The 12,467-nt window shown below is 45.5% G+C and overlaps 1 protein-coding gene across 10 annotated transcripts in view; it reads left to right on the forward strand.

Annotated features, from left to right (window-relative positions):
- Nucleotides 1-6,318, forward strand: part of HIVEP3 (HIVEP zinc finger 3) — a 207,924-nt gene extending 201,606 nt beyond the window's left edge. For all 10 annotated transcript variants that reach the window (XM_072355285.1, XM_072355288.1, XM_072355283.1 and 7 more), the window contains one exon: nucleotides 555-6,318. In XM_072355285.1, coding sequence (XP_072211386.1) covers nucleotides 555-1,331 — 777 coding nt within the window. In that variant the 3' untranslated portion in view covers nucleotides 1,332-6,318. The remainder of the gene's footprint in view (nucleotides 1-554) is intronic.
- Nucleotides 6,319-12,467: the final 6,149 nt, after the last annotated feature.

The following is a 12,467-nucleotide window of genomic DNA, read 5'->3' on the forward strand; positions in this document are numbered from 1 at the left end:
CACCGGTTGGAGGAAAAGGAAAAGGTAAATTGGTTAGGGTGCTAACCTTGATTTCTGCAGACCACACCATGAGGGTGGTGGTGGGGACCATTGATGGGAGTCCTTTGTGCCAGACTGGAGTTAATGCTCTCAGAGCAAAATATCCTTGCAATTAACAGCTGTGAGGATGTAACATCGTTTTAAGGAAATACATTAAAAAGGGATAACAATGGTTTTGGGCACTGAAGTAATCAATGTACTGATGGAATGTAAGGATGCAGGGAGTGTTAACATCTTCTGATGGGATTCTGGAAGTGACTGGTAACAACTGAACTCCTGGGCCTGTTCCCCAACAGGCTGTGTGCCCGCTTGTACCCAGAAGGCAAACACTGTGGGTTGTCTTGCTCCTTACCTTAAGGGTTTGGGAGCCCAAGCCATCCTGGATGGATTGATCTCTCTTCAAACTAGAATACAGTGTGCACAGAATCAGTCCTTGTAATGAGCGTTAATGATGCTAGTGCCGTACCTTATGCGTTGCTCTGATTCGGCCGTTTCTTTTTCCCCATCTGGTGCAGAAGATAGAACCCAGGAGCCCACCACGCTCACCCGGCACCATGCAGCCCATCTGCTTCAGACCCTTGCAGGCACCTCACGAACTTCACGCCCACAGCCGAGGAGAAGAGAATGTCTTCAGCCACCTCCCACTGCACTCGCAGCAGCTCACAAGGACCCCGTACCCCATGATTCCCATCGGGGGCATCCAGATGGTCCAGGCCAGGCCAAGCACCCACCCCAGCCTGGTGCCCAGCTCCGTAATGTCCCTGCCAGGGGGACACTTTTCACCTGGTGGCAGTAGCTTCGAGGAGCCATGGGTGCCACGGGAACCTTCATCTGCATCTGTCTCCCCAGTGGCAAAAGTTTCCAAATACACGCTGTCCCCAGAGCCTACGAGCAGCGAGTACTTGGAGGAGAAGATGAGGACTAGAGAGCTTAAGCAAAAGCCAGACCCGGAGGAATACAGGGTAAAAGTGTTTGCTGAGCCCAGCCCCGCAGAGCAACCGGGCCGCTCAGCATCCCCAGCCAACCCCAGCAGCACCCGCCAGCCCTCTCCAAAGCCTTCGACGAGTGGGGATGATCCCTTGACTAAGCCGGGCAAGAAGCAATGTGGCAGCTCGAGCAGCCCTTTGGAATCACCACACTGCACTTTCACCTCCGAGCTCCCATCCCCACCGCCGCCCCGCAGCCCTCAGCCCTCTGGAGAGCCCTGCAGAGCCCCCAGGAGTCCCCACACAGAGCCCACAGGCGTAGGTCACGTTCAGACAGAGGCGGATGACAGCACAGGCAGTGCTTAAGGCCCCGCCGTCTGTTCCACCTTTAGGCTTCCTATGTAAAATCAACAGACATTTTCAACACTATTTCCTTTAGTATAATCATCGCTATACAAAGCACTCTAGTGAATGACCAAACCCATGGAAGTTTCCTGGTTTTCTTTGTCTCGGTCTGGTATTATCTCCACATGTATGCAGTTACTTGTGCCTTTTTCTATACCTTTTGTTGCTTGAAATGTACAAAAATGTTTGAGGCTGTGAATATTTTTTTAGAGTTTTTTGGAAAGGGGTTTGTTAGACCTTGTCTTTTTTTGCCATTGAGGTGTGTGTTCTTATGGGCCTGAGAGATGCAGAAAGGAAAGGGTTAAGCATTTTAAGAGGAAGAAGATGCACTGAAAACAAAAACAAAACAGAAAAGAAAAACTTTTTTTTTTATATATATATATATATTGATTCAATGATTAAAAAGAAAACCAAACCCTCGCTCCTGTGTACAGAAGTTTATGATTCGTATTTATTACATGCTTTATTTAATTCTCGCAAAGTGCTTGTTGGGTTTTTCTTTTTCTCGCATCCTGTTGCCTATGGTTGTGCTTTAAACACTTGAGACTGCTTTACATTTGAGAAACGTGTTTACCCTGAACTTGTAAATGAAGCTAGCACTTCCTCAAGGAGGAGGGGGAGTGGGGGGGGGAGGGGGTTGTTTGCAGCGAGAGAAATTGTCGCTCCAAGAGAAAAGCTCATCGTGAACATCTCTCCCTCCTGCAGAACATCAAAGCACTTTTTTTTTTAAGTTAAAAAAGAAAAAAAAAAAGAAAAATAGAAAAAAAAAAAAAAAGGAAAAAAAAAGGGACACACACACACACACACACAGAAAAAAAGATATAAATTCTTCTTCTAAAGATTTACCTGCAAGAAGGTAGGAATGTATCGAATGTAGCCCAGTGATGGGCTTCATCCCTCCATCCCCATCGCTGGGTCCAGAGCCCTCTCCATGGTCCTGGAGCCCCTCTACCCTTGGCTCTAAGGGAGGCTCTCACCCTGCAGCCATTTCTCCTCCCTGGTTTTTAGGTGGTGGATGAGTTGCTCCATCCCATCCCGTGGGTTTGCTCCTTGAGCTTTAGGGATGCTGGAGGAGTCTGTGCTCTGCTTGGTGACTCTGTGCTCTGTTTTCTTTGTATTTATTTATTTAAGCAGAACATGTCGCCCTCATTGAGCAGACGGGCCCTTTTGGCTTATTTTGGAAGGAAGAGTTACAGTGCTTTGCAGTCAGCGTGTTCTGCATGCACAATGACTTTTCCAAGAGCAGACTTTCCCCTCTGAGCTCCCGTAGCAGAGCAGCAGCCCCGCTGCCCTAAGATACCAAATACAGACACCAACGGAGTGGCTCCGTCCATGCGCTTTGAACCATGGCCATTGGGTATGTGGCTGCCCCAGTGGACAGCAGAGGGTTATCAGAAGGTTTTCTGATCTGTGAAATCTGTACAGACCCCCTTTTTTAAGAAAAAACAAAACAAAACAAAACAAAAAAAAAACAACAACAAACTTTTAACTGCAACAACAACAGCAACAACAACAGAAAATAAAAGAGAGAAAGAGAGAAGATGAAATAAATATTTAACCAGTGGATCAGTTCTACCTTCTTTCAGAGCTGTTCCAGTTTATCGGGTACGTAATACACGTGTTTTTGTGTTGTTTTTTTTTTAAAAAAAAAAGAAGTTAAAAAAAAAATAAAAATAAAAAGAAATAAGAGAAAACCATGAATGAGAACATATTTCCTTGCCAGACTTGATGAGCTACGAACTGTTCCCGTTTCACGGGCAAATACTATAGATTTTTTTAACAGTCTGTGACTTCTTTTTTTTTGTTTTTTAATTAATTATTTTTATTTTTTGCTTTTCTTGTAAAGGGAGTTCAGTACAAAAGAAGATATCATGGAAATAGCATTAAGGCTGTGACACCGACCAAAACAATGTCCAGAAAGAACCCGTGTCTACCTTAATCAGCACTTTTATTGAGTTCCCCTTTCTTCCATCTCCCCAAGCCTGATCCTGCTCCCATATTCAGTCAAGTCTCATGGCAGAAGGCAAGGCTGCAAATCCATCTCAGCCCAGTGCCTCTGCTTAATGGAACCTTAGGCACCAGCTTCAATCCCTCTCCCTCCATTGGAACAACACTGAAGTGTGATGACTCCTCTGTGTGCATCCCTGACCCTAACCTTAACCCTGCCCCAAATTCAGCACTGGGTTCAGATTTCCTGGCTTTTGCCACCTTTTTCTGCCTTGTCACACTCTTAACATTATTCCAAGGTAGCTTTTTGTATTTAATTTTTTAAAAAAATATATATACATATATATATATATATATATATAGCAACTGTACATAAAGAAAAGCAATGCAGCAGTTGTGCACTCAGCATCCTGGTTTCATTTGGCGCATTTGACATGAGCTTCGGGCTAGATCAAATTTGCTCAGCTTTCTGTAATTGTATTTTAATCCTTGACCTGTTGGCACTTGGCACGGGTGTGGGTTTTTTTCTTCCTTCTGTCATCCCGAACAGAAGGAAAACAAAAACAAAACAAAACCTAACAAAACCCAGAAACCCCTCAGCACGTTGTTGTTGTTGTATTTCTTTTGGTTTTGTTGGTGTGGCTTTTTTTTTTTTTTTTCTTTTTATGATGATGACTTTTTTAGAGCTTTTCCAGAAGCTCCAGATGAGTTCTGCATCCCAGCTGCAGAGCATCCCAGCTGCCTTTGGCTAAAAGCCAGGGTGAGGAGGTGCAGGGGTTGTGCAGCAGCGATGCTCCATGGGTTGTGCCCTGCAGCCACAGATTGGGTGCATGTGGGGACAGCCAAAAACTCAGGGGCAAGGTGAACAATCTCAGCCTGGTCCTGCTGCCCAGCGGGCACAGTGGGGAGGCTCTGGCTGGGGTGACATGGTGCTTCATGCGATACCTAACGGGCGCAATATGGCCTATTCTAGGCAAAAAGATTCACAAAATATATGTATTTAAAAATAATAATAATAATAAAAGATATTTAAGGGCTACTAATCCCGCCGACAGCTCAGAGCTCTGCGGGAAGGGCACCAGCATCTCCGCCTGTGGACAGGGCAGCATCCTGGAACTGCCCCATCACAATGGGGGGACTCTGAGCACTCTGAGTGCCCCCAGTGCCTCTCACCCGTGTGTGCTGGCACTGCACTGCACCTTACTGCAGGTCTGGAGCCCCCTGTTCCTGCTATTTTCTACCTGGAGCACCCGCTGTCCCTGCTGGCTATTTCCTACCACTGTCTTCTTGCTGGGTGACAGCTTTTAGCTGAGTTGGTTTCTGTGCAGGCACTTTGCAGATGCAGGGAGCAGCACTAGTTCGAAGAGAATGTATTAGTCTTGCAAGTAGGCAAAATGAAAAACCAAAGCTCAACCTTTGCTTTCCATCAGCAGGTGGAGATAAGCCCTCCTGTTTTCCATCTGACAGAGCTCCTTAGTGCACAGCCAGGTGTCCCCATGCCCCTGAGTGTGTTGCTCAATGGCAAACTGTTGGTCTCACATCCAAAAAATGATTTTGCAAGATCTTGTCCTACAGTCTTAAGTAACTTCTTGAGACCATTTCATTGAGTATCCAGAGTCAACAAAGCACTGGTGCTGAAGTACTCCACAAATTCCTGTAACGTCCTTTTGCTCAGAGCTCATCCTGAGTTCTGCTATTTCTGTTGAGGTCACAGTGATCTGTAGGACATAGGGCTCCCCTGAATGGCTCTGTCTTTCGGGGGTGGGGGGGAGGCCTATGTCTTACACCCCATCTCTGATTACTCACAAGTTGTTGGCTGGGCACCCAGGGACCACAACAGGAAACCCTTATGGTTGTGATGGAGTGACCATGACTTTATGGTGCATGGCTGGGGAACACATTTCAACACTTAAGGGTGTCCGTGAGGTCTCACTGCTGATGGTGACAAATGTACCCCCTGTCCCCATTTCTGTGTCCATTGGGCTCCATTGTTTGGGTCTCCCTGAAGCCAGCACTCAATTCTACCTGGTTTTCGTTTCCAACCCACAAAAGCAGCACCTGAACAAGCAATATATTTGGTGATGTGGAAATCATGACAGTTATTCCATGCAAAATCCTAGAGAATTTGATCTAGCCCTGTTCTGTGTTCTTGCAGTATCACTGCTTACGTGGGTTCATCATGTGCTTCTCTTTTTGCTTCGTTCTTTTTCCCCCGTATTTTCATCTGTTGCACAATATTTACAAATAAAACCATATTGTAAATTATTTACAAAAGAAACAAAAAAACAACAAAAATAAACAAAAAAAAGGAAAAAAGAATTAAAAATAAATAAATCAGTCCTGATGGCATAAGACCAATCTGTTTTCATTACTGAGATATGATGGCACTTACGATCACTTTAGTAAATGTAATGTAAAAAATTAATAATAATAATAATAATAATAATAATGTGTACGCAAATTTAATATACATGGTCTCATGTAAGATAAATATTTGCCTTTTTTTCTAAAAGGTGTATGTATTCTGTAAGTGGAATAGTCTGTAGAAAGTTTCTATATGTTCTTAAAATGGCAATACATTCCAAAAAGGTACTGTAAATATGTACAGCGTACAATGTAATTTGGTAGTTTTGCCTGTAAGTTTATTTTAACTCCGGTTTCTACACTTGCATCTTGCAATGTCTGTATGGTTATATCAGTGCAAAAAAAGGAAAAAAAAGAAAAAAAAAAAAAAGAAGAAAAAAAAAAAGCAAAAAAAAAGCAGGTAAAAGCACAGTCTGATGTATAAATAAAGAAAAAAAGACAAGAAAAACAAAACCAACAAAAAAAAGATAAAAAGAAGAAGAAAAAACACTCAGTATTTGATGTTTGTGACTCTTATTGTAAATGACATCTGTACTGTGAATGAGAAGTTTTTACAAGTATAATATTGCCTTTACTACAGCTCAGATTGTCTGCTCAGTCTGAGCATATTTTTAAAAAAATAGCATGTTGGAATAAATTTTTCAATCCCAACATATTTCTATTTGCATGGCTGGTAGTCTTTCATTTCCATCTTATTTATCACAGTCTGAGACTTGGATTGGAAGGGGACGGAAGCAAATTCGGATACCCCATTAAGTTGCAGACCCCCCATCCCCACTGCACGCCCCCATCCAAAATGCCACACAGGCACTGCTGACATTTCCAACTTAGTTCCCCAAGGGAAGACCACCAATGGAATGCAAGCACTGGGTTGGGGTTTTTAAGTGATGCTCCCAATCCTGGATGTCCTTGTGCCACCTCCTTCCCGTGTCCTCATCAACTTAAATGCATTGAGGATCCGAATCAACCATCCCTGCCCCAGTTCCAGCAGGGGGATGAGGGAAGACTCTGTGCAGGGCTAAGGCTCCAGTGCTGCTCCTGAAATGAGCGTGGCCATTAAAAATAACAAACACGCAAAAAAGCCCATAAAACAAGAGAAAGGACGGGGGGAAAATGGGGAAAACAAAGTAAAAAATAAATCCTTTATTTCCTCCTGCTAATTGTCCTCCCGAGGAAGCAGGTTACCTTCAGCCCATCCATCCCCTTTCTGCTCCAGCAAACCCTTCCTGCCATGCAGCTTCACCCCGTCGCCTCCCGCTCTGTGCTCAGCCTTTGATGGACGGCTGCAGACAAGTTCAGAGACTGAAGCAAGGGGAGGACTTGCAAAATAGGTCAAGGATGGCAAACTCCATCTGATTTCTAGTGGTGACTTTGCAGCTGGGGCTGCATCAGTCAGTGGAACCAGCTGCTCCTTGTTCAAACATCAGAGCTGCACAGCACTGGGTAACAACAACCCCCCAGGGGTTCTCCCATGCTGGAAGGGCTGAGTGAGGTCTGAGCACTGTGTGCTGAGCTCCGGGTGCTGAGCGTTGGCAGCTGAGCTCTCTGTGTTGCTCTCTGCATCCCTTGCTCAGCCCAGTGCTCCCTGTCCCAAGGAATGGGGCTGTGCGAGGTGCGGTAGGTGTGGATCTACCATTTTCATCCCATGCATCCAAAGAGCCCCAGTGGGCTCAGGGAAAGGTGTGAAAGTCACGGCCTGGGGAGGATTGATCCTTTATGACCCAAATAACACCTTGTATTGTCCTTTATGACAGCAGAAGGCAAGGAGTGCTGGCGGACGGCCACAGGCAGGTGAGGTTTGTTCCAGACGTGCCGCCAGCCCTTCCATGGGTGCTTCAGCAACTCCATAGAGGAATGATGGGAAAAGTTCCTCCAGTTCTTAAAAAGAGTCTTTAATGGCAGACAGAGCTGCCTGCAGAACGCGGTGCTTAACCCCTGCTAATCTCCCATGCCTGGAACCACTTTGGTTTACACACATCTCCAGTGGCCCCAATGCATCAGATATCCCAAGAAATTCCTACCCCTTTTGTTTTCAAGACATGGAGACCAGACTTTTCCTCCTCTGTAAAGCCAAATGTGGCTTCAAAATACAAGATGCAGTTCCCCATCACTGTGTGGAGGGTGGGACAAAGCTCTAGAAATCAGTGCTTCTGTCTGGGAGCCTGAAATTTCTTCATTTCTTCCAAAACACCAACGCCCTGCAGTGAAGCTCTTTCCTACTTCTGAGTTTCAGCCTCCCTGCAGCTCAGAATCTTGACTTGAGAACCTAAAAGATATTGGAATCATAGAATCATTATGTTTGGATAAGACTCCCAAGAGTCCAACCATTGAGCCATCACCACTATGCCCACTAAACTACGTGCCATTAAACCATTAATTCTTGTTATAACTGGACCTTCCTGTGCATTACATATATGCACTTATATATATATACATATAAGCACTTATAGGAGCCTGATCCTTGACAACTCTTGGCTGAAGGAGGTGGAGTACCACACAAGGTGACAAATTTTGCAGCACTGTGCTGGCAGATGTGGATCAGCATCAATCATTGGAAAAGCTGATGGCTTTGTGTAGAGAGGGGTTGGCTTTACCTAAAACACTACTCACCTCTGTTCAGATGATCTGCATTTTCTACACAGAGCTACACAGAAGGGAGCTGTCATTGTGGAAGGAGAACACTAGGGAGAGACTTGAGGACAGGGACAGCAGCAGAGATGAGTTCGAGGTGCACACAGACACACGTCCACAGCAGCACCAGCCAAGCCAGTGAGCTTGGTTCAGTCTCAGCTCTGCTTTTCTATGCTAGCATCAGTGCGAAGAGTTGCGAATGGACCCCTGAACAGCTCGAATAGAGCAAAGAAAGAGAAGCTGACAGCACTGGCTCTGGTCATAGAATGGAAGTTCTGGACTGAATGCAGTTCACACAAAGCTTATGAGGAACGAATAAAGAGCGCATAAACCTCACAGCTTTGGTGCTTTATCTCAGTGCTATGTGTCCACACACCTCTGTGTGCAGCAGCATCCCCTTCAGTGGCTTCCACCACTTGCTGTCAGAAGGAAGGCTGCCTTTGATGTCTTGGATATCCCACGTCCACTTAGCAAGGCCTAGATAGACAGAGGAAAGGATGCTGTAGGGGCAGAACAACCCAATGCAAAAGATAAGACTGTTCAGCAGAGACTGGCCAGGATACACCTCATTACATGTGTGTTCCTGACTCTGAGTGCTGGAAAATGTGTCTAGGGGGAAGTATCCCCTACTCCTCTGCATGGAGGGACCACAAGGAGGGTGTTGTGCTGGAGGGGCTGTCAGGGGCTGATGCTCGTTGTTATGACAACAGGAGGAGACTGCTGTGTGTAGAGTGGAAAAGGGGAGGGAAGGAAAGGGTGCTGGAGGAGAGAGCCTGAAAGGGGTCAGGCATGGGGCTGGAAGGCCAAGTGTGGGGATGGGAAATGCCACGGGGGATGGACACATTGCAGGGCACTGGAAGGGGCTGGGTTTTGCACCCAGTTCCTTTGCATGGCCTGCAGGACATGCATTTAGTGCTGTGTGCCAGCAGCCAAAACTTTGCTGGCATCACACACACAGTTGGTGGGACCCATACAATGGGTATGACCTGGGAAAACCACTCTCAGTGCAACAGCCCTTGCTGATGATTGAAGCAGATCTCTGCTGGGGAGAGCTGGCAGGCAAAGCATGACTTCATTTTCCTTGCTGATATTTCTTGGATTGTAAGCAAGGCAAATAAAAAAATCACCTAATAACAAAGTTTGTGTCCAGCTGGAGCCATCATTGCCCCCTCAGAGCCTAAAATGGGGTTGAAATCAAATCAAGGAAGGCAGGAAGCTGCAGGGGTAAGCCCAGAGCTTCAGCTCATGCTTTCATTTTAATCAGGTGTGTTCTTTGTAAATCCACAGCTCCTGAACTCACATGATTAAGTGAAAGCTTTGGCTTGCATCGTCAGAAAGATGCAAACAACCATATCCTCTGGTTTATGGAGGAAAACTTGGAACTACAGCCTCTGTGCTTGCCAAGAGGAGATCAACACGTGACATCCATGGCTCTGCCACTGCCTGTGAGCCCCTTGGTGGTGTGGCCCAGATATCACCCACTCAAAGGCATCAAGACCAGACCAGTCAGAGCAACCAGGGCTGACCCTGCAGCTGACCGTGCCCTCCACTCCTTCCCAATCTGACTGCCTCTATCAGAGTGTGTACATCAGTGTGGGAGGAATCAGGGATCTGGAGGTGCTTAGAAGCTTTAAACTTCATCAAAGGTCTATGAGATGAGTCAGCTTCAACTTTCCTTGAATTACAGACTAGCTATAGAAGGAACGTGGTTTCAGCAGGAGCTGACTGTAGATGAGACCATATTCCATGTATTATTTATCTAAGAAGGTCTTCCCCCAGTTTCAGCTGATAGTTGAAAGGCAGCTGAGGCCACAGACATGCCCAGTTGCTTCATTCCTAAAGAAATGAGATGTTCCAGCTGAAATATCTGGGTTAGGAGGTGAAATGTTAAACTCCCAGTGAGAGCAGGGTTGGGTTTGTGGTCAGAACTTTTGGTTACGGCTTTGGTCCTATAAATGTGTGAGCACTGGGAATTCCCAGGCACATACACAACATAGCTGGTGCTGGATTCTTTCTGTCCCACAGTGCATTTCATTTACAGCTTCAGCTCCTGGAATCATGCTATTAACTGGGAATGCAGATTTTCAATTTAAAAAATATATATTCCTATATATCATGGCTGTGAAAAATAGCTGCAAATCGTGACCCTACACTTCCTAGCACGAGGCAAATGTGAACACAAAATGCATTATTCTTTTAACCTCATAACTTTGAAGACTCCACTCAATACTCTGAGTCTAAATGCAAATCCAGTGGAGATCTCCAGTCTTAAGGTCTCTCTAACACATCAGAACATGAATTTTAGGACCCATGGTTGGGGGTGAGATGTAGGAGATGCACAAGGAAGACGACATTCGGGATAAACCGGGTGGATGGATGGATGTGTGGATGGATGGATGGGGATGGATGGATGGATGGGTGGGTGGATGGATGGATGGGGATGGATGGATGGATGGATGGATGGATGGATGGATGGATGGATGGATGGATGGATGGATGGGGATGGATGGATGGAGATATGAGTGTAAGCCTCTGAAGTGTAGGACCACATTACTGCATTACTGAATGGAAGGGCTTAATTCTTTGAGTTAAGACACTTCAGAAAGTACTGACTGATTCTTCTTGGGGACAGACAGAAAAACGTCTCCTCACAGCTTATTTTCTACAGCTATCATCTAATTCTTTGTCAGCATTCATGCAGTTATCACCTGCTCTCTATCACATACTACCTCTATACAATGCCCTTACAAAATGGATGCCTTGGGGTTCAGCTTACAACAGTGGTGTACCTACTGAAGGCTAGATGGCTTTGTTCTCTCCCTGAACAGGCATTTATTAGATGATGAAAAACAGGATAACCCGTCCTCTGGTTCTGCTGGAATTGAATGGTTGAATGACCCCTTCTACTGTAATCTAACAGACACAATGTTGTCCCATGCCTGAAGCATGTTGCAGCACACCATTTCATCCCAGCCCACCCCAATCTGCAGCTCCATTAGAGGAACTGTGATACTGATTTGAAAGCATAGAATATATTGTTGGCACATTATATCTGTCTTCTGCTTTTCAAAGACCAAACAGCAACTTTTCATACCATCCTTCACCAGAATAAAGACTCTGAACCCCTTCAGGATCAAACCCTAAATTCTCATGTGGCACAAGGAGCTGGCGCTTTAAATTCTTCTCTCACAGCCAAGCAAGCAGCATGAGACCCAAAAGCACAAGAAAGTAATGGCTATTGCTAACAGCAAACCTATCAGCCTGGTGCTTTTATATATCTGACTGGAGACCTAATAAGCACCGAATTGGTGTGTGATTTAATGAGTCAAACTTCAAAGCTGCTGTTTCAACACCTAATTCACTCATCTGGACTAATAAACAAAATGTGTGGCATTTTTTTCCCCCCCTTTCTGTCAATTTATTATTTACCCAGTTGTTTTACAGCTCCTAATTTAATAAGTGCAATAACCTGGGGTGCTGCTTCAGGAAGGAGGAGAAACTGAGAAATCCTTCAGTCTCCCCTATGAACAGCTTTGGTGGACATCAGAGTTCCCATTATAACATTTTATACCTTCTGTGCCACTGGCAAGGAAGAGATTTTGAGCTCTGCACATCATCAGACAGCCTCAATTTCCAAAATGTGCCATCAAGCTGCTGTAATAGGAGAATGGCAGAGCTGGTTCTCCTCAGGTGGCTTTATATCAGCAGTGCTGGGCAGTGGTAATGTTCTGCTCCTCTGGATCAGGGTGGCAAAGTGCATCCTGACTGAGCAGTATGGCTCATTTTTGGGGTCTCTCTGCCTCCAGAGATGACTCCAAGCTGCTGTTTGCAATAACCACAGTCCTCCCCCTTCCTCACTCCTCATTGCTGGGTTTCAGAGCACTTTTGCAGACATTAAAGAGCTGTTCCCCAGAACCCCAGAGGCTGCAGCTAAACCAAGCTTGCTCTGCAACTTTCCTACTGTTGCTGTGATACCAGCAAGAGCTCACACCAGCCTTTTTGTTACAGCCTAAAGTATCTCAGAGGATAGGTCATTTCACAGATAAAGAGCCCAGCCAGAGATCTTACTGTTAGCCACTAGCAGAACAAGGGATGCTGCTTGGGATTCATCAGCCCTTTCAACAAACATCCTCCTTTTCTGCACTACCCCCCTGC

Source organism: Excalfactoria chinensis, chromosome 22 (genome assembly GCF_039878825.1).
Source record: "Excalfactoria chinensis isolate bCotChi1 chromosome 22, bCotChi1.hap2, whole genome shotgun sequence".
Classification (NCBI taxonomy): domain Eukaryota; kingdom Metazoa; phylum Chordata; class Aves; order Galliformes; family Phasianidae; genus Excalfactoria; species Excalfactoria chinensis.